General features: G+C 47.3%; 1 protein-coding gene across 4 annotated transcripts in view; it reads left to right on the top strand.

The window, feature by feature from the left end:
- Positions 1 to 27,362, top strand: part of ARHGAP24 (Rho GTPase activating protein 24) — a 361,634-nt gene that overhangs the window by 101,292 nt on the left and 232,980 nt on the right. For all 4 annotated transcript variants that reach the window (XM_077300990.1, XM_077300988.1, XM_077300987.1 and 1 more), the window contains one exon: positions 16,661 to 16,860. In XM_077300990.1, coding sequence (XP_077157105.1) covers positions 16,681 to 16,860 — 180 coding nt within the window. In that variant the 5' untranslated portion in view covers positions 16,661 to 16,680. The remainder of the gene's footprint in view (positions 1 to 16,660; positions 16,861 to 27,362) is intronic.

Genomic DNA, 27,362 nt, shown 5'->3' with positions numbered 1-27,362 from the left:
TGTAGTAAATCTAATCTACTGGTCAATTCATTACAAGATGAAATCAATAGGTTAACCAGGACACAGCTCTTGCTCTCTGCACAGGTATGCATCTTAGCTAGGTGGGACGAAATAGTTTTTAGTGGAATCTGTTCAGGAATACTGGCAATGCTTCTGTTAGGCAACCAAATACCTACATTAAAGTCTGAAATCCAGTTTGTATTTTATTATGGATTTGTCACATTTTAACTTATTTTTCTGCCCCCAAAGGTTCCCAAAGCAGATTTCAACAATTCATCATACATGCAGATTGCAATTCACAAAGTCACCCGAAAAAGTAAAGGAAATCAATATGAGATTCTTTAGAACTGATATGTAACTCCACAGAGAACTGAGATATACGTTGAAATCAATCAGAGAGTTGCTCTATGCATCTCTAGTCTAATGCAAATGGTGATATTGTCCCAATATTGTCTCTTTTTTTTAGGGAGGGGGGGGGAGTCTATATACAATTCAGTTGGTGATTAGAAATTCAAAAGCTTTGACCCACTGGCAGCACTGCTTGGATATCTGATGCATCATGTTTGCGGCAGTCATTGTGAACTTGTAGAGCAGTGTTCCCCAACCTTTTTATCACCGGGGACCGGTCAACGCTTGACAATAGTACTGAGGCCCGGGGGGGGGGTAGTCTTTTGCCGAGGGATGTCGCCACCGTCTGAGCCCCAGCTCTGCTTGCTTTTCTGCCGGCGCCCTTGATTTCCTGCTACCCACTGGGGGGCGCTGCCAGCAGCAGCTGTGCAGTGCCATGCCGAGGGGGAGCCCCAGCCATGGTGGCCGCCAGAGAGCACCAAAGGTGAGCTGGTGGCAGGGCAGCCCCCGAGGCAGCATCTGGGGAGGAGGACGAGGAGGAGCCGTGGCCCGGTACCGACATCTACGGATCGGTCCCAGTCCCCGAACCAGGGGTTGGGGACCACTGTGTAGAGAACAAGCTGACTGCAGGCCATCATTATCACAGCAGCTGACTGATGCTGGTCAAGAATTCCACTGCTTATTAAATATGTCTTATTAAGACCTGGACGGAGGCAGCACAGACTATGCTCAAGGAGGGGAATCAACAGTGACTGTTTTAGTATTCTGGAAACGTTTTCCTGATTTTACATGAAAAGGGTAGACTATAATTTTGTATAATTATAATGCATTTAACAGAATTTGGGATAGCTCTGACAGTGTGCAGATGAATGGTATTATGATAGTTTCAGCTTGCTGGTGGTTGTTTAAAAAATTCAAGCTAATTGTATAAGCATACAGGAACCCGGAGGATTCCTGGATTTCTCGTTACTGAGCAAGCGCCCTGTGAAACTTTTCTGCTGAAGGTGTAGTCTGTCTCTATACGGGACAGTACTTGCATTTCCTCTTCGTGCATGCAAGATTTTCTGCCATTTGAATTGCGGTATGTAGTTTTTGGCTTGTAACATAACATACATTGTATTGCTTGTGGGCAGGATTTGTAATAGAAGTGCGTTGTTAAACTCACTCATCCATACAGTGTACTTTGGCGGTCCTTGTTTTGGTTACTTTCCACTTTGATTCTTTTTTAATAAATTGTATTTCTGTTTGGATTGGGATCATTTTGCACATGCAGAGGTTTTTTGGGGGGAAAGAGGGAGAGAGAGCATGCATGCACATGCACACATGAGGGAGCGGGGAGTTCTCAATACCAGGGTTGCCAGCCTTCAGGTGGGGCACCATACAGAGGGAACTCTCAGGAGAGATAACAGTAAAAACAATACTGAGAGTATCGATTCAGGGATGGTAATCAAAGATAAAACAGATGATCAAAACATTGAACTCCACAACAATCAAATATATACAATTAGGCATGTGCAAAAAATAGAAAATTCAGACCATTTCAGATTCGGCACCCGAAGCATTCCTCCCTTGCTCAGATTTAGCCGAATCGATTTGGCCGAATCCAAAGTGAATTGGCGCCATTAAAGTCAATGGTGCCATTACAGTCAATGGACAATTTCCCCTTTCCATCTCTTCCAGGGGTAGTCAAACTGCGGCCCTCCAGATGTCCATGGCCTACAATTCCCAGAAGCCCCTGCCAGCAAATGCTGGGAGGGGCTTCTGGGAATTGTAGTCCATGGACATCTGGAGGGCCGCAGTTTGACTACCCCTGATCTGTTCCATGGTATCACCCCCAATATGGGGATGATTATGCAAGCAGGCCTTAAAGGATTTGTTGGATGGGAAGCGTCTTGCAGCCGTCGAGCACTGTATAGATACCAAGCATTATTGGATCTGTGATGGCCCGTGTGTCAGATACAGCTTCTGCAACTGCTCTCCTCTGGGTATTTTTGGCGCGTTAGAATCCAGATGCAGCCGATCATTTGGATGAAAACTTGGTAATGGAGAAATTCCAGAGGATTCAATGCTGCCCAATCAAGCCCGTCTACAGAGTTGAGTAAAACAGAGAAGGAAAGGGCTTTCTTGTCAAGCCACAGTAATTCCCTGGGATTTCCAAGCAGGGGCTCCGTCGAAGGTTGGCTGGAATGAGCCACGGAGAAACCATGCGCTGTATTAACGCAGCTCTCCCATACTAATAAGACATGTGAGCGAAGATGACAAATTGTTCTGGTCGGGATTCATGGAGCTTCTGCACTGTAAATTATTAGTTAAGTTTTTTTAGAAAAAATCTGGCTCGGTAATGCAAGCAGGGTTACGTTAGACATATTTTTCACTCTGTTTTGTTCATTTAATTATTTGATGTCAGCGTTGAGAACTCTGGCTAGCCAAGCAGGGAATTTGCATTCAGAGGATACTTTGCCAGCTGTGAGTGTCTCACCAGGTGGAATGAACTACATGGATTAAAGATACGGGTGGCTGTTTTTCTTTTTTTTTTTTTAATGCTGGCTTCCCATGGATGATGAATGGAAGTCTTTCTAGGCCAAGGCTGCCCTCTTTTACAGTAGGCTTAGTTTGCTTTGACACCAACCTTGTACTCTTGCAACTGCAAACTGCAGAAGCAATTGGGAAGAAAAAGTGAGGACAGCCTTGTGGCTGGCTGGTCCTGTGGTGGGGAGAGCGAGGAAAAGGGAAGGCACACGACGATTGGGTTGTCAAGGTCCCCCTGTTCTCTGGTGGGGGATAGGAGGCAGAGTTGGCAGATCCAGGGCAGAGTCTGCACTTACTTTCTTTATTCCATTGTCAGTCCTGTTGAATTCAGATCGCTTTGAACTCGGGTCTTCCTCTCCCCCCCTCCTCCCCATTGAAACAGGAAAGTTAGGGTAGCTCAGAAGGGGGGGGTGGGGAGCCAAGCCTCTTTCTTTCTTTTCTTGAAGGTGAGGGAGAGGAGCCAGGCAGGGAGCCTCTTTATTTTCTTGGAGGGGTGGGGGAGAATATCAAAAAAGGCAGAGGAGGGAGGAAAAATCCAGGACCGACAGAAGTTGAGAGAAATTAGGGGCTTCTCCTTTAAGGCAAGTTTGTCACATGACCAGGTGTGGCCTATCAGAGGTTCTCTACCATGGAGCTTGGTTTCCCAATCCGGATATTGAGCATTAAAAGCACCCTAAGATATCGCACAAAAAAAAGGGTCACTCCGGATCAATCCTTCTTGCTGCAGAAGGAAAATTTAAATCACCCAAAATCCAAACGGAAATCGCATTCTGTGTAGAGGGCAGGGACTGAATCGATCTGGGGTTGGAATAAAAGCTCCGTGCAGTTTACAACCAGGTTAGGAAACTCCTGGAGGTTTGGGGTTGGAGCCTGTATCTCAGAGGGATACAATGCCTAAGTGTCCCCATCATGGACCAGCCAGCTCCAGGAGAGCAAAGTAGTTGGGAATTTCCTGCATTCTGCAGGGGGTTGGATCAGGTGACCCTGCAGGTCCCTTCCAACTCTATGATTCTACTGTGATTCTAAAGGGATGCAAAGTTCTTAGAACACATTTTTCAACCAGGGTTTCGTGAAACCATGGGGTTTCGTGATGGCCCTGGGTTTCCCGAATTGGTGGGAATTAATTGTTTTTTTTTTAAATTGTTAAACATTTCCTGGATGATATGACCATATATGGTAATGTCAATCCACCCTCCCACCCTCCGCCCCAAAAATGGCCAATGATAGGCCTGGAAGGGGCGGGAAGGGGAAGGGTCCTGGGTAGACATATGCACAGCTCTGCTTCCCAACCAAATTCTGCATGGTCGTACCGCTTCTGGGGTTTCTCGAGGCCTGAGAAATGTTTCAGGGATTTCTCAATGGTAGAGGAGTTGAGAAAGGCCGGGGAGGTAGAGGCACTCAGCATGTCTGACCTAGATCCACAGCCAGTGACAGAGACCATACAGGAAGAGGCAGACTCTGAAGAGCCTGGCATAGATCCACAGCCAAGTAACAGTACAATGGCCCTTCAGTCCTTGAGTTGTCAGCAGAATGTCATCCTCCAGCCAGCTCTCCTTCCCAGGCACCAGAACCTCGGAAACAGCGTAGCAGGAAGCCTAGGAGGGAACTGCAAGACAGGAAAGTATTATCAGGACTGTGATGAGCCCAGGGTCACCCAGCTGGCTGCATGTGAAGGAGCAGGGAAGCAAACCCAGCTTGCCAAATTAGAAGCTGCCGCTCTTGACCACAACTCCAAGGCCTTTGCGAGCCATGCAAAAAGGCTGCCAGGGCTATTTACTAATAATTAAGTGTTATCAAGTCACAACCAACATGGCAACCGTTCATGGGGTTTTCAAGGCAAGAGGTGAGCAGAGGTGGTTTGCCATTGCTTTCCAGCAGTGGTTAATTAGCAGATTTAAACGAGCAAATGGGATGATGGTCCATCAGCTAAGAAATGAAAGCTGTACTTTTTAACCAATTGAATGTCCCTCGTTGTGCTCATGGGAGCCCTTAGATATGTTTGTTGTTGTTGTTAGGTGCGAAGTGGTGTCCGACCCATCGCGACCCCATGGACAATGATCCTCCAGGCCTTCCTGTCCTCTACCATTCCCCGGAGTCCATTTAAGTTTACACCGACTGCTTCAGTGACTCCATCCAGCCACCTCATTCTCTGTCGCCCCCTTCTTCTTTTGCCCTTGATCGCTCCCAGCATTAGGGTCTTGGGTATATTACAGTAACCCAATCTGGAAATCATAAAAGGAAGGCTAAGTAAGAACAGAGAACAGGATGTAGATAAATGAAAGGATTCCCATCCGCAGTTTCTGAAGAAGTGAGCACTGACTTATGGAAGCTCCTACCTTGCCACAAATTTTGTTAAGTCTTTTAGGTGCAGCTGGACTCCTATTGGTGTCTCTTTCTGATCATCTTTTCCCTTCCTTTCCCTGTTTCCCCCCCTAAATGTACACTTTACAGCAGGTTACCCAGAATATTATAGCTTAACTGGGGGGGGGGGGAGGGGGCGGGACACACTGTGGCTCTCCAAATGTCCATGGCCTACAATTACCATGAGCCCCTGGGGCTCATGGTAATTGTAGGCCATGGATATCTGGAGAGCCTCTGTTTGCCCACCCCTGATCTACGGTGTTCCTGCTGAATTTCAATTCAGTCCTAAAATATTTATCATGTATGCATTGCTGTTACAAGGAACAACACCCCCGCCCCTCTGAACACTATATGTTTTGGGAGAGGTCGAGGTGAGATATTTCCTTAACTCTGTTTTGCCTGTCTGGGGAACTGATCTCCTCTGGAGATGAGCTGTAATTCCAGGAGATCCCCAGGTCCCACCTGGAGGCTGGCATCCCTAAACTGTGACTGTGTATCTTGAATGACTTTGGCAGATGCGAAGAGTCGCAGGCCTCCTGCAATCCGGCAGGAGAGCGGAACGGACAGCTCACTCATCCAGACCAGAAGCCATTGGTAACACAATGCACAGGCTCAGAAAACGGTAGAGCATAGCCGCCGATCATGGAAGAACTTGACTTGTGGGGTGGAAACATCAGACATGCCATTGTGATAAATGGGGGGTTTTCAGTGGGTCTGATGGCCATTACTTTGCACATTAACATCCTTTGTACTGCAAAGTTGGAGTTTTCCTTTCCCAATTGTCCAGGATATTCCGTCCTAGGGCTTTCATGCAACCTTCGGTCTTAGCTGCGCTTGGGGGGCATGCAGGGAAATCAGAGATCCACTATATGCTAATGGAAAACCAAAGAACTGCCCCTCCAGACCACATCTGCAGCCATTAGCTCTTGGGTGCTGCGTCTCATGCTGCGTTTTGGCTGCTCTAATGTGGAAATGTTAGAGTTCAGCTAGCACAATTGTTTCTTTCAGAAGCTGCAGTGCAAATAAGAATCTCTTTTTCCAGTACGCCTCTCATGAAACATGCGCCAGTCATGACAGGCTTGAGACGGTTTGGCAGATGAAGCACTCGTCTTTCGGTCTTGCCAATCCGGAGGAGCCATGGGAGTAAGGTTTTAGCGAAAAATGTAGGCAGTGGAAGCATAACAGTTACAGCTTTCCCCCTTAGCTCTGATCAAGCTGATTACAATATGGATTGAACCCTTACGAACGTTCTTTAGAGCAGGGGTAGTCAACCTGTGGTCCTCCAGATGTCCATGGACTACAATTCCCATGAGCCCCTGCCAGCAAATGCAGGCAGGGGGTCATGGGAATTGTGGTCCATGGACATCTGGAGGACCACAGGTTGACTACCCCTGCTTTAGAGCACCCTTCCAACCTTTAGACTAGAATAAAAGAACTCAGATCTCCACTTCTCTCCTATTCTGACTTGATGGTTGATGGTCAAAGGCATACACCCTGAAACACTCTTTGGTCTCCAAGGTGCCTCCAAGATCTGACTCTGCCACTGCAGATGAGCACGTCTACCCTCTGAAAGAAGTTGCAGGATGAAATTTGAGTCTGGCAGAACCTTCAAGACCAGCAAAAATTTCTCTGGTGATCATCTTTTATGAGTCAAAGCGAACATCATCAGATGCAAATGAGAACAAAGATCTATCGGGCCTTATAACCAGACCTGAAGGTGGAGGGGCGGTATTACAAGGTAGGGTCAAGATGGAGAGGGACAATTCACAGTGTAGTCAGCTGTGGTAGAGATGGTGGGAGATATGCATAAAGGTTGAAAATGCAGAGAACTAGCATATATAATGAGATAAAAAACCATAGAGGCATAGAGTGGGAAGGGTTAGGGTTAATCCAATCCCCTGGCCAATGCAGGATCAGCCTAAAGCAGGGGTAGTCAAACTGCGGCCCTCCAGATGTCCATGAACTACAATTTTGGAACTTCACATGAGCACATGCAACTGCCTTATGTTGAGCCAGAACTTTGATCCATCAGAGTCCAAACTGTCTACTCAGACAGGCAGTGGCTCTCCAGAGTCGTAGGCTGAGGTCTTTCACATGACCTCCTGCCTGATTGTTTTACCTGGAGATTTCAGGGATTGAACCTGGGACCTTCTGCATGTCAAGCAGATGCTCTGCCACCACAGCCCCTCTAGGAATTCTTTCTGATGCCCCCTGATGCTTCTTTGGTTGGCAGGCAGAAGCAGGGAATGCAAAAGGGGCAGGGGTGGCGATCTTCATTAGAGCTTGATGACATCACTTCTTACATGTGGATTGTAAACTAAACATGAGCAGGCAGTGTGATGCAGCGGTAAAAAAAGTGAATGCCATTTTGGGCTGTATCATCATCAAAATCACAAGATGTCATAGTCCCATTGTACTATATGACACTGGTCAGACCACACCTGGAGTACTGTGTGCAGTTCTGGAGGCCTCATTTCAAGAAGAACGTACATAAAATTAAAAGAGTACAGAGGAGAGTGACGAGGATGATCTGGGGCCACGGGACCAAGCCCTATGAAGATAGGTTGAGGGACTTGGGAATGTTCAGCCTGGAGAAAAGGAGGTTGAGAGGGGACATGATAGCCCTCTTTAAGTATTTGAAAGGTTGTCATTTGGAGGAGGGCAGGATGCTGTTCCCGTTGGCTGCAGAAGAAAGGACACGCAGTAATGGGTTTAAACTACAAGCACATCGATATAGGCTAGATATCAGGAAAAAGTTTTTCACAGTCTGAGTAGTTCAGCAGTGGAATAGGCTGCCTAAGGAGGTGGTGAGCCCCCCCTCACTGGTAGTCTTCAAGCAAAGGTTGGATACACATTTTTCTTGGATGCTTTAGGATGCTTTGGGCTGATCATGCGTTGAGCAGGGGGTTGGACTAGATGGCCTATATGGCCCCTTCCAACTCTATGATTCTATGATTCTATGTCACTGGCTTCAAACCCCAAGAAGCGTTCCGAGAACATTATACATTGTGGGTTGGTGTGGACCTTATTGCAGTGGCCGTGTATATGTTGGCAGTGACATGTCCAGATCCAAGCGCTTTCCAAAGGAGCACGAGGAACACATTTTGGTCTCAAGTATGTGAATCTGCTTGATGCAGGAAGCCATATAGGCCATGACTCTTTCTGGTTGGAACAGTCGTTTCAAGAAATGTGCTGCTTCGTTGGAATTATCTGTGGAACGCATTTTTTCAGCTCCGGTGAACTAAGGCATCCTTAAAGAAATAAAGTGTTAGCTGCCAATTGTCATTTCCCCCATAGAGAAACAGCATCTGGACTGTTCTTGTGGAGGCACGGCCTCTCCTGCACTAAGCCGTTGTGAAACGAGCACAAAAACACATGAAAATTTTAATGCGACCGCATGCATAATGCAGAGTGTTGTTGCAGAGCTTTCAGAAATCAAGAGATTCCTTTAAGCATCTCTTTGGGAAAGAGCTATTAATACCTGGCCGTCAAGAGTTCGATTTACCGGAGAAAGCCCAGTGGGTGATCTTGGCTCGTGGAGTCCTATAAAGACCTGTAATGTTCTGAAATGCCAGTTGCCTAATATACTTTGAGAGGTTGTCAGGTTAGAAAACAATCCACTCCCAAAGAAACAGAGAACCTAGTAGACATAAGTCAATAGACACATTTTATCCGAGTATGCGCTGGGCAGTGACTGTGTGGTCGAGCACCTGCACAGCCTGTGAAAGGTCCCAGGTTCAATCTCTGGCAACTCCACGAAGATAGATCAGATGGGTAACCCTGTTGGCCTGTTTGGAGCTGTTGAAAACAGCAAGAGTCCAGTTGCACCTGGAAGACTAACAACATTTGTGGCAGGGGATCAACTTGCGGGTACCACTGCTCACTCCTTCAGAGCAGTGACTCATGACAGCTCCTACCGTGCCCAAATTTTGTTAGTCTTTAAGATGCTACTCGATCCTGGCATCTCCAGTTGGAAGAGTCAGGTAAGGAATGGTATGGAAGATCTCTGGGGTTTCTTGATGGTCCTGGAAGGGTTTCCTGAATGGGTGGTAGTCAATTGATATTTATGTATTTTTAACATTTGTTAAACATTTATCCGGTGATATAACCATATATGGTCATGTCAACCTGCTCCCCACTCCCAAAATGGCCAATGATGAGCCAGTGGGGGATGGGAAGGGGAGGGGCCTCAGGTGGGCATGTCCACAGCTCTGCTTCCCAACCATATTCTGCACAATTGCGCCACTTCTAGGGTTTCTTGAAGCCTGAAGAATGTTTCAGGGGTTTCTCAATGGTAAGAAAGTGTTGATGGACCAAGGGCCTGATTCAGTATTGAGCTACTTCACATGTATATATAACATGTACACCTTTGCTCATGATATCTGCCCTGCCTTCCATGTGGACTTCTCACTTGCAGACCCACTGGAATTTGATCACCTTTGTATGGTCTTAGATGAATGGGGTTTGTAGGTTCAATCTATGCTATGATTGTTTATTTTGTATGGATTAACCATCACTCAGATCAGCTCTATACACATTTGAGCTCCACGTGTACGGTATATAGGCTCTATTAAAACATTCATCCATATGAGTGGACATCTGCTATCTCTGGAGATGGAACAGGAGGTCCCACCTCCAGGGCATGGATGATCTATCCCTGTTGGAGAATTATCTGAGCTGGCCCCTATCTTGGTTTGCCGGAGAAAGTACCTGAGATACAAAGTCTTTTTATTGGACCTCAAGGTGGTGTAAATTCATGTGAACAATGCAATTAAACTGTAGGGGCATAAAAGATATTCACCACTTCTCTGTCAAGTGTGAAGGAAAGTTGTTGTAGCTCACCCTGCTTTGTTGCACATTATTTCTCAGAATTGCACATTTCCCAGGAATGGGACTCAAATCTCAACAAGGAGCTGGCTTCCTCTGAGGAGTTTAGGTTGACTCTAAAATCCAAGTGGAAAAAAAAATAACTGGGTTATCCACAAAGCATATGATTTCTGGAGAGTGCCAGTTGAACTGATTTTATCTACCTCTTTTCTCCCTTTTAGGCAGCCTTGATTTCCTCATGCACACAAACAAATGCTTTTTCTCAAAATCATTTATTAAATTGCATCCGAAGACAGGGGTGCCTTCTTTCCGCTTTTTGTTTTAATACATATATAAACAATCGGATTTCAATTTGTCAGAAGTTGAATGCCAACGTTAACGCCCCATAACTCAGGGAGGGGGAAATAAATGCTCTCAGTTCGTATATACATGGATGATGCTGTATATTGCATTCAAAACAGATTTGGGTTCCTTCAAAGATCTGGTGCTCTAATTGCAAAATGGATTTTAATTTTTAATAGACAAACAGTTTTGTTTGTTATGTAGATACCTGCGCAGAAGTAACGCTGGTTATTCCTTAACCATGGGCAAGATGCTGGGTCCAGACTGTAGTATCCTGAGTTTGTCCATTTCCCATTAAAGGATTTTCTTTGGTCTTACAAGCCCTCATAGTTCCATTGTGACCAACAGTAGTCATAATTCACGGTGACCAGCTAGAAGCTAAAAATGACTGAACGAGACTATCATGCTTTTGTCACACGGAGAGAAGACGAGACTCATTGGAGAAGACAGTATTGCTAGGAAGAATTGAAAGCTGTGGGGAAAGAGGAAAGCCCAACGTGAGATAGATTGACTCTATAAAGGAAGCTGCAGCCTTCAGTTTGCAAGACCCAAGCAAGGATGCTCACGACAGGACGATTTGGAGGCCATTAATCCAGGAACTGTGAGCAGAATAAAATCAAAGGCTAGCTTCATCTCACTGACTTTCAGAAGTTAAGCAGGGTCGGATAGGAGATCCCCCAGGGAAGTCCTGAGTCTGGCAACAACAAATCACCTCTGTAGGAGTGGCCAAACTGTGGCTCTCCAGATGCTCATGGACTATAATTCCCATGAGCCCAATCCAGGAGCATCCTGGCAGGTGTTCATGGGAATTGTAGTCCATAGACATCTGGAGAGCTACAGTTTGACCACTCCTGCTGTAGTGTCTGCATAAGATGGCGGGGATGTGATGGCATTTCCCACCACCAAAACAAAAGCCCAAGGGCACCTTAGCGATGAACAATATTTATATCAGCATGAGCTTTTGTGAGTCACATCAGATGCTATAAGGAGGGAATCAGTTTCCACATGTTTATAAGGGAAAAGGAAGAGGATTTAAGAGTTGGAGGAAGGTTGGTATGAAGCCCACCTGAAAGATGTTTGGCATTCACACACTATTTATTTCCTCTTCATACCATCCAGAGCTGTGATTCAGGAAACTTCAGGCTGGAATAAATGTTGGTGGTCCTTAAGGCTTCAACAAACTGGCTCAGCTGGGGTGGGGATTGCTAGCAAGAAGTCACAGCTGACTTAGAGCAACAAGAGACAAACAATGACACAAATGGAGATGGTTTGCCATGGCTTGCCTCTTCAGGGCAACACTGGCCTTCCTCTCCGCATTTTGACCAGGGCCAGCCAAGATAAAAACAGATGGTTGCACAGTCTCCAAAAATGTGTTTTAGTTCTTTTTTTTTTCATATCTTTTATATAAGCTCTTGTGCAGGGCAAACCCCCCCCCCCCCCTCGATATCTTTGGATATAGTTTTGCTTCTTTCACATAATCCTCTAGCATGAGGTGTGAAACAGTGCTTTCAACCCCATGCATTTAGGATCATTGGCTTAACTTTTTAGGAGGATATTATTTTCCGTGAAAGCGCATTCTGGTGCATCTGTATCAGTCGCTTCTCAGAATGCTTCTCCCAGTTTTATTTAAGAGATTAATTTTTGGTTTACCCTTTGGAAGTCGTAATTAAAGTTCTGTGGAGCAAACCGATATCTTCTCACATTAAAGCTCACGTGTTCAAAAGCCTTAATATTAAAGGGCGTGCTAGTTGCATATGCTGAGGTTGGTGAATTTATAATGGACTGAAATCCTTCCTTCCTTCTTTCCACCTCCCGGGAAGGGCAGGGTATAAATGCAGTCATAAAATCGCGGTTCTCTTATGGCTATTCTTGGAGAGCAGTTCTATTAGAGCTCTCTGAGCCCCACCTGCCTCACGGGATGTTTGTTGTGGGGTGAGGAAGGGAAAGGTGTTTGTAAGCCGCTTTGCGTCTCCTTTGGGTAGTGAAAAGTGGGGTGTAAAAAAAAAACGGTTCATCTCCTCGTCGTCTTCTCTGGAGTAAAAAAGGGTCAATCAAACCTAGAGGAAATTATAGCATGGAGACCTGTCTCTTGCAGCAGTGGATTGAGGGCTTGCAAAAAGTGTTTCTGATTGTCAAATCAGGATCCCCCCTCCCCTTGTTGCAAAAGTTCTAGCCTTTATACAGGTCAAGAGACCCAGAGGTCATGTAGAACAGGGGTAGTCAACCTGTGGTCCTCCAGATGTCCATGGACTACAATTCCCATGAGCCCCTGCCAGCAAACACTGGCAGGGGATCATGGGAACTGTAGTCCATGGACATCTGGAGGACCACAGGTTGACTACCCCTGTTGTAGCTTCCACGTAACATATTCTTATACCAAAGGGCCTTAATGGGGCTACCAATATACTCATGCAATACAATGCTTTCTGTTTTATTTCACATCACAACAGAGAAAATATTCTTAACATATTCAGAAAAGGGGAAAGAAGGCCACTGAAATGTACAGGCAGCTGGGTTCCTACTGCCCCCCCCCCCCGGTTGTTCTCAGTCTTTTCAGTACTGCTCTCCTCCCTCTTGAACTCTCTTTAGGGTTGTGTTAGGTGAAATCGCAATCAAATAAATTCTTAGTTCAGTAACTCTTTCTTACTTCCCCCCCCCCCACAAAGAAGTGATAGACAAACAGAAAAGAGATTCTGCATAGCAGTTTTAAGAACTATTATACATTGTGTAACGCAATTGAAAAGCTAGATTGATAAGCATCTCAATTTTCCCCTTCTCCTCCTCCTCCTCACATTCTTAACATCGTGCTCCCCGTCTGTCTCTCACCTAAGTCTTAACAATGTTTGATGCTTATCAAAGGTTTGCTGCTATGTTGCTGCTGTAGTAATACTTATAGTTATTGCTACTTATTCCATTAGGCACCTTATTCACTCTGCAAATCCACACATTTGAACAAAAGCAACACTGTACTATAATTCAGAATGCTAATTCAACATATGTCAGGTATCAGGAGGAGGACAATAAAGCTAGAAATGGTTATAATATAACCTAATTCTATGAAAAGTTGTTGTTGTTAGGTGTGAAGTCGTGTCCGACCCATCGCGACCCCATGGACAATGATCCTCCAGGCCTTCCTATCCTCTACCATCCCCCGGAGTTCATTTAAGTTCGCACCCACTGCTTCAGTGACTCCATCCATCCACCTCATTCTCTGTCATCCCCTTCTTCTTTTGCCCTCGATCACTCCCAGCATTAGGCTCTTCTCCAGGGATTAGGCTCTTCTCCAGGGAAAAAGTTAAGCATTCTTAAAAGAATGTTTCTCGTTATACGTTTAACTTCTGCTTCCATAATAGACCCTCCATCTTTCCTCAGACTTTGAAATGGATCTGAGCAGGGGACTAGATGGCCTGTGTGGCCCCTTCCAGCTCTATGATTCTAGGATTAATTGGCTGAAGGGAGGGAGAGTTAGTGGTGAATTTCATGCACTGTGCAGGGGTTGGACTAGATGACCCTTGCAATCCCTTCCAGCTCTATATTTCTAACCGAGGCACTGAAGAATAATTTGATGAGAGTTTGGCCAACTGTTGATCAACACATGCAAAAATCAGCTGAAAAGGTTCCTGCCAGACTGGAGGCGTTGCGTTTTGAGAGAAGTCCTCCAGATGCATTTTATGTGAAAGTTGTCTGGTTTCATTTCCACTTTCTGATGCTGGATTTAGCTCAGGTTCTTGTGCAGAAGGGTTTCCTGCACAGAAGAGAAAACGCAGGTGCTTGCCGTGTTTGTCCAATATTAGCCCTCATCTTTTGCGAAAACCTCAGCATGCTCAGGAATCTACTGTGTTGTGGCCTGCTAAAGTACAGACTTCCAGTCCTGTCCTCTCAGCATTTCTGCAGAGAACTGGTGGGGCCTGAGAATTCTTTTGGGATCCTCATTCCCCCATTCCCTCTGTCCAGGAATTCCTTGAAAACTTGGCTCGTTCCTCCTGCCCGCTCCACTGTCCTGCAGGATTTAAAGAGGCCTGCAACTCTTATCATCTATCAAAGTCATTCAAAATACACAGTCAGGATGCCAGCCTCCAGGTGGGACCTGGGGATCTCCTGGAATCACAGCTCATCTCCAGATGAGATCAGTTCTCACGGGGAAAAATTGATCCTTTGGAGGGCGGACTGTATGGCATTGTATCCTATTGAAGGCCCTGTCCTCTTCAGGCTCCACCCATAAATCTCGAAGTGTTTCCCAATCTGGAGCTGGCAACCTTAGAATCCTAGAATCATAGAGTTGGAAGGGATCTCCTGGGTCATCTAGTCCAACCCCCTGCACTATGCAGGACACTCACAACCCTATCGCTCATCCACTGTCAGCTGCCACCCCCTTGAACCTTCGCAGAATCAGCCCCATGCTTAAAGATAGGCACAATTAGAATCGTTCGTTGACTGGCCTTGATATAAACATGAAAGAATTGGGTCGTGTCCATGATTGTGGACACGCTGGTGCAATGTGAGTGGGGTCAAGCCGGCATTAGAAAAGTAGTCCCTGGGGTTTACAGTAGCTGAGACTGAAAGCACCAACCCATAAAAGAACAAACCCCCAAAGTTACTGATAATTGTCATTTATAACTAGATTTAAAGCCCATTTTATTTTTTAATAAAATGGGCGCTAGACTGACCTTGTGGGCGTTGCCCGTGCTTTTTTGTCAGCTCAGGTGCGGTGGGGCGACGATCCTGAGGCTGCAAGGGCGCTGCAGCGGTGGCGAGAAGGCGGGAGGGCCCTGGGCGGCAACGGCAGCCATCTCCATGCGGCTCCCGGCCATTGGAGCGGCCAGGAGAAGGCAACGCGGCCCCCCCCCCACTGCAAGCCATGGAGAGCCTTGTGGCGGCGCGGCGGCGGGAGGGCGGCGGCCGGGCATGGCAGCGATGTTCAGCCGCCTCCCGGCCATTGGAGCAGCTGGGAGAAGGCGGTGCGCCCCCCCCCCACCGCGACCCAGCGGACGGGAGAAGGCAGAGTTGGGCGGGTGTGCGGCTGGAAAGGAGCAGGGAAGCCGCGTCTGCGAAGCGGCAGCCCTGCTCCTTCCCCCGCATCAACTCGGAGGCAATGGCGGCCAAGGAGGCATTGCCTCCTTGGTCCAGGATTGACACTCGGAGGAGCGAATCAGGAGCCGCGAATCAGGATTCGCTCCTCTGAGTTTTTATCCTGGACCGAGCCCGCCCTAACTCCTCCCCAACAGCCCTTAGCATTTTATTTAGTCCGTGGCGCCCACGGCGCCACGGGCGGTTTAAGGATGTGGTTTATGTTACATCCTGTTTATGAAAGTTTATGTTACATACTGTTAGTACTATACATCGTTCCATGTAATTTGTATTATATAATGGCAGTCTTCAAGCAAAGGTTGGATGCACACTTTTCTTGGATGCTTTAGGATGCTCTGGGCTGATCCTGCGTTGAGCAGGGGGTTGGACTAGATGGCCTGTATGGCCCCTTCCAACTCTATGATTCTGTGATTCTATGATAATGTTCAATGTAAACCGCTCAGAGCTGCAAAGAAAAGGGCGGTATAAAAATCTAAAATAAATAAATAAACAAACAAACAAATAAATAAATAAATAAATCCGATCTTCAAGTAAGAGGTTTGCATCTCGACAGGTGCTCCTTACATGTTATCCTGCTATTTCACGATGTATTGGGGAGCACGCATGCCACCTCCTCCCACTTAGAAATGTGCCTAGTTGGGCATTTTATTTTAAAAAAAGACGTTTTGCTTTCATTTCCCAAGGCAGCTAGGCACAATTCTCACAGCCAATTTGAAGGCAGTGAAGTCGGACCAAGTCGACTGAGTCAGCTGTTGTTGTTAGCGCTCTGACAGGTGTCCCGGCCGTGACTGTCTTCAGGGGTAGTCAAACTGCAGCCCTCCAGATGTCCGTGGACTACAATTCCCAGGAGCCCCTGCCAGCGAATGCTGGCAGGGGCTCCTGGGAATTGTAGTCCACTGACATCTGGAGGGCCGCAGTTTGACTACCCCCGTTCTGTGTTATAACCCTAACAATTTTGGGGAAGATTTCCCGTGACGTAACTCATCAGCAAGTGAAAACAAATGGTGAGCTGGCCTGCATTCTCCTGGACTGGCTGAAGATTCAAAGGCACAGCTGCATAGGCCAACTCCTGTTTATTTTTTCCCCCCGTTTCAGTGAAAATTGATGGGCCTCCGTTGGGGCGATAAGCTAACACGTCTCCCTCCCTTTCTCGTCCTCGATCCAGGAGAGTCTGCTGGCCTCATTATGGAAGAGCACAATGGCTCTGTGGACATTCCCCAGCTGAGCCAAGGACGGCAGCCTGCCATCAAGCGCGGGTGGCTGAGGAAGCAAGGGGGCTTCGTCAAGACCTGGCACACACGCTGGTTCGTCCTCAAGGGGGAGCAGCTCTGCTATTTCAAGGATGAGGACGAAACCAAACCCTTGGTAAGGACTTGCGGGGAAGCCGAGAATTTTAGAGTGGGGGGGTCTGGAATCGATCTGGTTCAGCACTTCACTCTGACTTGAGCGTAACTTCAGTTTACAGAAGAGGCTGGCCTTCTTACATGGAGGATGGCTACCATCGGGTTGCCTGATCCAGCTTAGAACATCGGTGGTGATTCGGGAGTGGAGCCTGCAGAGGTCGGATTTCGGGGAGGAGAGGGATGTCAGCTGTGTACAGTGTCCTAAAGTCCACAGCAGCCATTTTCTCCAGGGGAAGTGATCCCTGTGGCCTGGACATGAGTTGTAATTCTGCGGGAACTCCAGGTTCTACCAGGAGGCTGGCAACCCAGTATTTTGTCTAACCTGAAATGATTGGTACCAGGCCTCCTACAAATCTTCCGTGGCCACGTTACCGTCATACCCAGAGGGCAAGAAGCATCAGATGCATCCCGGGGTAGTCAAACTGCGGCCCTCCAGATGCCCATGGACTACAATTCCCATGAGCCCCTGCCAGCGGACGCTGGCAGGGGCTCATGGGAATTGTAGTCCATGGACATCTGGAAGGCCGCAGTTTGACTACCCCTGCTAGACCACGTTGAGATTTCAACAGTTATATTTGGCTCAGGATGAGAACTTCTCTGGCTACCCACGAGAGCCCTTCAGAATTGGGTTCTTAGATCTGCCACAATATAATCAGACCCTTCTTGCTCTCTGATCAGGCTTCACAGGGTCCGTTTCTGGTCCGTCTTCCCTTACCTCTGGTGGGAAATGATCATTTGTTGCGAGTGCCAGCCTCTCTCCCAGAATGATTTGCGTTTTTGTCCGTGTTCCAGCTTTGAAGGTCAAATATCTAGCCAAAGAGATCAACCAACAGTTAGCATTTCCCAGCTGCATAATGCAGCTGTTGTTTGACGCTGGTCAACCAGCAGCCATTTCCCGCTTTGCTGCTTTGTTTCTGATTGAGACAAACATTTCCCCAACATGTTGGGATAGGCGATGTCCTCATTTCGGGTTGAGAGGGGACAGGCAGTGACAGCAAGGCTGTGTTCAGACCCAGCCTGTGGTCTCTCTTGGAATACTTGCAATAGGAGTACATTCATAGTTTCTCTACTCAAGAAGAAACGCCGCTGGTACGAAGAAGGTTGGTTGTAATCTAGGCCTGGTTCATGTACATAAGTGGCTGTTTTGTTTCTCTACACAATTGTGTGTGTGAGTATTCCATGTCACTATGTTAGGGTGAACTTTTCCCAGGCACCACAGTGAGTGGAATGGGTAGGACATGTCTGTTTAGGGCCCTTCTCCTAGATCACCGTAGCCTAGGTCACTGTCGTCTTAACACGTCTTCAATTCCCCTTTCAGTTGTCCATCCAGCAGTTTTCTTGGGTCCCTTTTAGAGGAAGTTTACCAGCCTCCTGGGCAAGTCCTGCATTGTTTCTGGGTTTTATGCAGCCCTAAGCATACCACGGATAGATGAAAAAATGTTATAATATGATGGTAATAGGACGTCCTCGTTATCTTTGACAGGAGCCTCTTTTACAGATGATGTGCAACGCAAGAGCAGATAATGTTGGGAGGTAGAACATGATACTGAAGTGGACTTGGATATGATGGGCCAGGACACCATGACACTACAGCAAGGATCCCAACTAGAGTTCCAGGGAACCTTGAGGTCATGTGACAGCTCCTCAGGGCTTTGGGGGCCTTTCTCAAAAGTTCAGATGGCCATTGGCATCACTAGATATCACTGGAGTCCATGTCCCCTGTTGCTCTACAGGCCTAGTCTCTTTCTCCACAATGGAAACAGTAAATGATCAATTGCCTGATGGGCTGGCTCCTGCCTCTTTCTTCTGCACCCACTTCTCTGAAGGGGCGTGGCCCCACTACCGGGGCCCCTCAAGGCTTGAATAATATGTCAGGGGGTCCTCCATGGTCAAGAGGTTGAAAAAGGCTCCATTAGAGCCTGTTTTTGAAAAGTGCTTAGCTACAGAAAACAGTTTTGCAGAGCGATCCTATGCACGTTGATTCAGAATTAAGCACGCATAGGGTTGCATTACTGGAGAATTTGCTCCCTCTCTTCTGAAACAGAGCATTGTGCCATCCGTAGCCTCTCCCACACGCATCACTTGATTTCTCCTTCTTTGATTTCGTCGGGGCTTGACAGCTCATAGCCGAATGTAAGAACAGGCTCTGTGGGAAAGCTTTGTCTCTCTGGCACACTGTGAGCATCGCAATGGTGTGGCTAGATGCTCGCCTTTGCAGATCACCACTTTCTGTTGCATTGATCCAGCAATGGGCATGAACTTTCCAGTTGGTCTCTTCATCATTCGGTAAAAGTCATAGTTGTTCAAAGCTTCCTCGTTCTCACTTGATGTTTGGTTGGTTTCCTTTCTGGCTGTTGTTGTACCCTGTAACTTGTGCTTCTGCTGCCTTCTAAAAGCTCTCCCCATGCGCATTTTAAGAACCCATCGAATCGGTGCAAAAATGCAGACCCTGGGAAGCAGAGCAATCTTGGATGCTTTCCTGTTCACATGAAGTTGACAGCAGCATTAAGAACGCTACGGGCTTAAGCTCAGAGAGGCCCATAAAATTCTCTGGCAGCCATTTGAAGGGTTGTTCGGTTCCAAATCTCTGCGACCTTTATGGCTCTCAAATGCAACATCTCAAATCCTGCATTGGTGCGCTATTGATTAAAAGGGCATCATCAGCTGCTCAAATGAGCCTGCCCTTCACCAGCTGTGCTTGTTCCCGAAGCCCGGCTTTTAAGGTTCAAGGCAGGTTTTACCAGTGCCTCATTCTGGCAAAATATGCCCTTTCCATCTAATCTAATTTGCGTAGAAAATTCATTAGCAGACAAGTCCGTTTAAGACATCTGTTAGGAGTTAATGGGGAACAACCGCCAGAGTTCAGCTTGAGTTTTAATTAAAATAATTTAAAACTTCTAATGGATGCGTTACACAGAAATTAATGCAATGATTGCTTTAAATTACATAAATCGTAATGGAGATGGGTAAGCTCCGCTTAGACAAGAGCAAAGAGCATAAGGTCTCTTGTCGCCGGCTTGATCAACGTTTGTTCAGAAGTAAAGCACAAGGATTTTACTCCCAGTAAGATGCAGGTTGTAAATTGCCTGTTTGCAAAGAGGAGTGGTCTATAAACTTATAATAATAATAAAAACAATAACAGCAACAAATAATAATAACATGTTTTAGGTAGGACTGAAAAAAAGAAATTTACAAAAGCCAACTTTTCAGAAACACGAGTCACACCTTCAGTTGATTCTGTGAAGGTTCAAGGGGGTGGTAGGTGACAGTGGATGAGCGATAGGGTTGTGAGTGTCCTGTATAGTGCAGGGGGTTGGACTAGATGACCCAGGAGATCCCTTCCAATTCTATGATTCTATATGGTTGCCCGCTCTGGGTTGGGGAGACTTTGGGCTGGAGCCTCAGGAGGGCTGCATTTGGGAAGGGAAAAACATCTTCAGGGATATATGAGTCCACCATAACAGGTGAACTGGCCAGCTGGAAAGATGGGGAGAAGGTCCATGGTCTTTTCTTATAGAGTTTATCTACGCCAGGCTTTCTCAACCAGGGTTTTGTGTACAGCCCTAGAAGTGTTTCCCAGATGGGTGGGAGTTAATTAATGTTACAGGGATTTCTCAATAGTAAAAAAAAAAAAATTGAGAAAGGGGCTGTGTCTCAGCCGTAGAGCATCTGCCTGGCAGAGAGAAGATCTCAGGTTCAGTCCCGGACATCTTCGGTTGAAAGGATCAGGTAGTCGGTGAAAGACTACCAGTCAGACTAAACAGTACTGACTTGAATGGGCCAATGTTCTGAATCAGTAGAAGGCAGTTTCTTCACATTCAGTGTAAACAAGGATTTCCAGCCCTAGTTGGCAGTGATGCTGCAGAGACCAGGAAATGCTGTGCAGCTTTGGGTGATGGCCTAGATATTTTTTGTTCCATGCTGCTGGGGCTTTCCTTTGTAGGTCATTGTATTCTCAGTCTCAGTTTCCAAACTGGTCTCTCAGTTGCTGCCCTGGGGAAGTCACCTCTTACTATCATGCAAGCATCCTTGGCTGAATACACAGTTCATGTATGCCTGAAGTCCATGGATGGCTTTCACCAGATGCTTCCAGCTGTCCCGCATTCTATTATCAACCCACATTTCAGCTGTTTCATTTCCTCTTTTGACACATATTCTTCAGTCACTCTCCCTCACTGGCAATTTTTAAACAGTGGCTGGACAGCTACTTATCCTGGATGCTATAGGCCAATCCTGCATTGAGCGGGGGTTGGACTAGATGGCCTATAGGGCCCCTTCCAACTCTATGGTTCTATGATTCTATAAGCAGCGTCTGGACAGCTCCTTCTCCTGGAGCTTTAGGAAGATCCTGTATAGAGCAGGGGAGTGAACTAGATGGCCTGAATGGCCCCTTCCAACTCTATGATTCTATAAACAGGGGCTGGACAGATACTTCTCCTGGATGCTTAGGGCTGATCCTGCATTGAGCAGGGGGGTTAGACTGCATGGCCTGTATGGCCCCTTCTCACTCTATGATTCCATAGGTCATTTAATACTAGCATGCCTGGAGCAACTCAGAGCTGTATTAATGAATATCATTTATTAGACAACAAAACTTTTTACCCATTCTTAATTTATCTCATGACACAAAGTCACTGACCCAAAGACAGCCCCGTGAAATTCAGGACTGAGTGGCAATTGGAATCTAGGTCTCCTGGGTCTCGGCGTGGCACTCTAACTGCCCAAACCATTCTGTCTTCACTTGGCTTTTCTTTCATATTCATGGAGTCTTACATGACTGTGCCAAGTTTCCTTTCATTGCTTCCTGTGACTTTGCCCGTTGACGGCAGACATTGCGCCTCAATCCTCAGGAGCATCAGAGAGTGAATTTGAGGCCTGTGCTCATGCAGGTCAGCGGAAATTTGCCCCGGAGACCCCAAAGCTTGTCAGTCAAGGCCACCCAGGGCTGTGCAGGGCTGTGCCTCCTTAAAGTAGGAACAAGGTATATAGTCTAAGCAGGCCTTCCACACTCTTTAAGTCAACCTTTTTCAACCTTTGGACCATGGAGGAGCCCCTGAAATCATCTTTCAGGTTTCAAGGAGCCCCGGAAGTGATGTCATCTGGTCATGCCTCACTGCCACACCCTCGGAAGTGACATCACCACGGCGTTAACAGGCAATCTTGCAGAGGACTGAATGGGGAAAAGACAGGAGGCGGTTTAAGGTAGAGTAGGCACATAAGCCACAAGAGAACTCACTCACGCTTGGAAGGGGGAGCATTGGAAGCGGCCAATTCCCTAGCTTGTGGCCGAGCCCATTAAGACAGCAGGGGAAAGGCTGCGGACCACCTCCAGAGCTACCAAAGACCGCAGACCACCCGATGGTAATCCCTGCTTAGGTTCTCAGGCTGAAATTATCATAACATGTCTGTCTTCCGTGGGAGCTCTCCTTGGTCCTGCAGAGCAAAACCCTGGCCAGTAAGGTGCGTAGATATGTGCCACTAATTTGTGACAGGCTTGTGATGACCCTAGCAAGGGACTTTCAAGACAAAGGAGAAGCAGAGGTGGTTGGCCATTGCCTTCCTCTGCAGAGCCTTCCTTGGTGGTCTTACATCCATGTACTGGGCCTGCTGAGCTTTTGGGATCTGACCGAGCTATACCATACCATTCCACATCCCCTTGGCCAGTTACCATCTCTCACTTCAAGTCAGCCTCCCTGAATCTTTTCTCTGCAGCCAATGGGCCCTTGGCCTGGCTGGAACAGAACAGCCAGTCTTCCTACCATTTTATATAAAAAAGAAATTACAACTACCAAATGACCAGACTGAGATACAGTAGGGGGTTAGCATATAAAATGTTTAAACACAGCAAAGCTGTGTGCATCATAACTGGGCCAGCCCCACTTGCCCCTGCCCCCAACAAACCAGGCGAGGAGCACCCTAGCATGCTTGCGCCATTCAGAGCCTGAACACCTTTGGGAAAGGAGGTCTTAATCTATACCTCCAAGCACGAACGCCCCAGAAGCCTTGCCAGTGACGGCCTCACCGTCTCTTCACAGTTCTGCAGGTTCATCAGAGTCCCTGGCTGCTCAGATGGAGGCAGTTGCGGGGGGGGGGATTGGACTGCCCCCGAGCACCTCCCCACTGCCCTGAAAAAGCCCGCTGAAGCTTCCGCAGGCCGTTTAGGGTTAGCGGAGGGGGGAGCAAGCTTTCCCCCAAGCTTTCCCCCCTGCCCCCCTTGCCTGGCCTGCCCAGGGCCGGTGTGTGTGTGTGTGGCCTAGTGCCCGTTGTATTCGGAAATACAACGGGCTTTCCTGCTAGTTATAAAATGCCCCAATGAAAGCTTCAGCATCTTTCCTGGGATCTACGGATTCCTCCTAGATATTCGTTCAAAATGCAAACTCTCATCTTCCTCTCTGATAAAGGGGGCAACAGGTTGGAGAGATGAATACTAGAGGCCGACCACTTTCTGTTTGCTGAACAGGTCCTTTCTGTTTGCTCTGTCTGGTTCTTTTCTTATTCCAGTCACTTATTTCTCTTTGAATGTTTAGGCTGTCATCCATTTCCCCCAGTGGCTTCTGACTTTGCTCACAGAAAAGCTGAAGGAAGGCGATGCTCTCTAGGAAGCACAAGGTCAACGTTGACATATAGCACGCAAGGCAGAAGCCTGTTTTAGATTTAGATCATTTATCCATCCTTGAAAGTGAACTCCAACTTCTGGAATTGTTCTGTGAAGTGGAAGACTGCGGAAGTTTCCACAATGGATCACAAGATGTCATAGTCCCATTGTATACGGCACTGGTCAGACCACACCTGGAGTACTGTGTGCAGTTCTGGAGGCCTCACTTCAAGAAGGACGTAGATAAAATTGAAAGGGTACAGAGGAGAGCGACGAAGATGATCTGGGGCCAAGGGACCAAGCCCTATGAAGATAGGTTGAGGGACTTGGGAATGTTCAGCCTGGAGAAAAGGAGGTTGAGAGGGGACATGATAGCCCTCTTTAAGTATTTGAAAGGTTGTCACTTGGAGGAGGGCAGGATGCTGTTCCCTTTGGCTGCAGAGGAGAGGACACGCAGTAATGGGTTTAAACTTCAAGTACAACGATACAGGCTAGATATCAGGGAAAAAAATTCACAGTCAGAGTAGTTCAGCAGTGGAATAGGCTGCCTAAGGAGGTGGTGAGCGCCCCCTCACTGGCCGTCTTCAAGCAAAGGTTGGATACACACTTTTCTTGGATGCTTTAGGATGCTTAGGGCTGATCCTGCGTTGAGCAGGGGGTTGGACTAGATGGCCTGTATGGCCCCTTCCAACTCTATGATTCTATGATTCCAGCTGTTGACATTTTATTAAAATGAAAAAGAAAAAAAATCACCCCAGAGAGTATTAATTTTGCTTCCACTCCATTTAGTACTTGACATGAAAACAAACGTGATCCAAACGTATAGATCAAGTTGCGCATCTGTGTTGCCGCTGGCCAAACATCGAGACAGCCATGCGATTGCTTGGCCAAGTTCTTAGCTTGAGGTTGCATGCTTGGACAGTTTAAAAACCCAAACATTGGTAGAATCAAAGTTATTCACGGTGAGAGAAGGTAGGCTTAAGCATCTTATGCCTCCTTTCATGTACTTGCTCTGATTTCCTATGGTTTTCCGGAGAGGGGGGATTAAGATCTCTGGGTATACCTTTATAGAATCATATATGGCCCGGGGCTGGCCATAAGGACAGGGCTGATCCTGCGTTGAGCAGGGGGTTGGACTAGATGGCCTGTATGGCCCCTTCCAACTCTATGATTCTATGATTCTATGACATTCCTCCCATTTTTAATAGGAAAGGCCTCACTCTGCATCCTTTGAATTTGGGATCGGGCGTGAGCTACTTCCCTTTCTACCGTGTTGCCTGCCTTCTAAAGCTTCTTCAGTTGAGATCCGTCGGAGCAAGCCTATGTCTGCCTCTCTTTTTAAATAGACGTGTTGAAGAACCCACAATCCAGGTCTGGCCCACTGGCCTACTCTGGCCTGACCATTTAATCCTGAGGCAGGTAATAGGGCTTGGCCCTCCAGATGTCCATGGACTACAATTCCCAGGAGCCCCTGCCAGCATCCGCTGGCAGGGGCTCCTGGGAATTGTAGTCCATGGACATCTGGAGGGCCGCAGTTTGACTACCCCTGGTGTGGGGTATGGGATTAGCCTGGAGCAGACAGGAGAATTCCACACCGCCTGGAGACCGAGGATCCAGATTGACAGCTCTTAAGGGGGAGCTTGATGTGTAGATTAAATTAGTTTTGCAATAAAGGGGAAAACCTCTCAGTGCTGCTCGTTGTTCGGTGATGGGCGGAAACGCTGCATATTCATGCCTCTTCTCCGGGAGCGATCTTTGCGCTGTTTGGAAGCGAAGAGAACGTATGTAGCTGTAATAAATCTCCACTTGGGGAGTTTCGTCAGGATTACTGTATCCCCGTTTAATAGCAAGAGAGCGTAGTGCTTGAAGGGATGGGGCTGGGACGTGATGGTTTCCTCTCACGAGAGAGCACAAAATGAACAATTGCTGAGGAGCTTCATAGAAGAAAATGACATTTCAGGGGGTGGGGAGTAGAGAAATTGAGCTAGCCTTTCTGGATCGCAAAGCCAGGTCCTCCCGCCCCCTGCGTTTTGGTGCGGATCTTAAATATTTACCGAAACCAATCCAGTCCTAAATGAATCACTGTTGTGGTGACAGTCCTTTTGGTGCAATTAATAGCAGCTGGCAATGAGGCAGGTCCTTGCATGTTTGCTGGGGCTGCTGGAGTTTATGGATGCCTTTGATCGCTCTCTGCTCGGGTACGCCGTAAATAAAAGCCCCCACATCACAGTCTCCTGGAGCTTGTCTCTAGCACTGCTGAAGCCATTTCCTTCTGTCGTGATTAAACTTTAATGTTTTATTTGTCTTCCAAAACTAACACCTGGGAGCCCCACCCCGCCTCTTTGTACCGTGGTTGACTTGTTTCTGTCAGTCATTCTCCCGGGTAGGTGCGCCAATGGCAAGTTGGCAGTGGAGATTTTCACGCGTGAGCCAATGTGGTCTGAATGGGTGGTAGCCCTGCGGGCACTGGGACGCTGGACAACCGATCCCAGCCCTGGTTTTGACAAGACTGAGAGGACTTTCAGGACTGCTGTTGTGTTTCAGCACTGCAAGCACTCAGGTGGGGTTTCTTCTGACTGGAGGATACTCTTGAGAAAGGAGGAGTCTCAAAGCGGCTTACATTTGCCTTCCCTTCCCTTTCCCCACAACAGACACCCTGTGAGGGAGGTGAGGCTGAGAGAGCCCTGAAATTACTGAAGAAGAAGAAGAGTTGGTTCTTATATGCCACTTCTCTCTACCTGAAGGAGTCTCAAAGGGGCTTACAGTCGCCTTCCCTTTCCTCTCCCCACAACAGACACCCTGTGAGGGAGGTGAGGCTGAGAGAGCCCTGAAATTACTGAAGAAGAAGAAGAGTTGGTTCTTATATGGCGCTTTTCTCTATCCGAGGGAGTCTCAAAGCGGCTTACAATTGCCTTCCCTTTTCTCTCCCCACCACAGACACCCTGTGAGGGAGGTGAGGCTGAGAGAGCCCTGATATTACTGAAGAAGAAGAGTTGGTTCTTATATGCTGTTTTTCTCTATCTGAAGGCGTCTCGAAGTGGCTTACATTCACCTTCCCTTTCCCCTTCTCACAACAGACACCCTGTGAGGGAGGTGAGGCTGAGAGAGCCCTGATGTTACTGAAGAATTGGTTCTTATATGCCGCTTTTCTCTCCCTGAAGGTGTCTCAAAGTGGCTTACAGTCGCCACAATAGACACCCTGCGAGGTGGGTGAAGCTGAGGAAGCCCTGAAATTCCTGCTCGGTCAGAACAGCTTTATCAGTGCTGTGGCGAGCCCAAGGTCACCCAGCTGGCTGCATATGGGGGAGAAGCAGGGAATCAAACTCAGCTTGCCAGATTAGAAGTCCGCACTCGTGACCACTACAGCAAGCTGGCTCTCTTGGGATGCGAAAACATGCTGGAGCTTAAGATAAGATCCTGTGACCTGCAGGCCACCCTTACGAGTGTCAACCATCCCTAAGACTGATGCTTATCTACTTTACTTTAGAAAGCTAATGCTCAAAGTGCATAATTGCATCAAAGCTGCTTACTGGCTCCTGCAAGGTGCATTTTATTTAGCACTCAGCAGGACAGAGATGTCTTGTCAACCTAAATGCACCATGCACCCTTCTTCTCCCACCCCCCTTATGAACTGTTAAACCTGTGGCAGAGATCATTATAATCTGCTTTGTCATTCTGCAAAGGCTGTCTTGGGATTTTAAAGCAAACACCCATGGAGCCTAAACTCTGGCTTGGACTTTAAGCACCTGCAGTGTTCTTCTTTTTCAGGAAAAAAAAAAAAGCATTCGGAAATTAACTTCTCCCATCCTCCCGGCTTTGCACTTCATTAAACTGGGGTGAAATCAGCTGAGTGCTGAAGTGCCATAAAA

Source organism: Paroedura picta, chromosome 10 (genome assembly GCF_049243985.1).
Source record: "Paroedura picta isolate Pp20150507F chromosome 10, Ppicta_v3.0, whole genome shotgun sequence".
In the NCBI taxonomy this organism is placed as follows: Eukaryota; Metazoa; Chordata; class Lepidosauria; order Squamata; family Gekkonidae; genus Paroedura; species Paroedura picta.
Note: the sequence above shows the minus strand (reverse complement) of the source record. Positions and strands in the feature narration are given on the sequence as shown.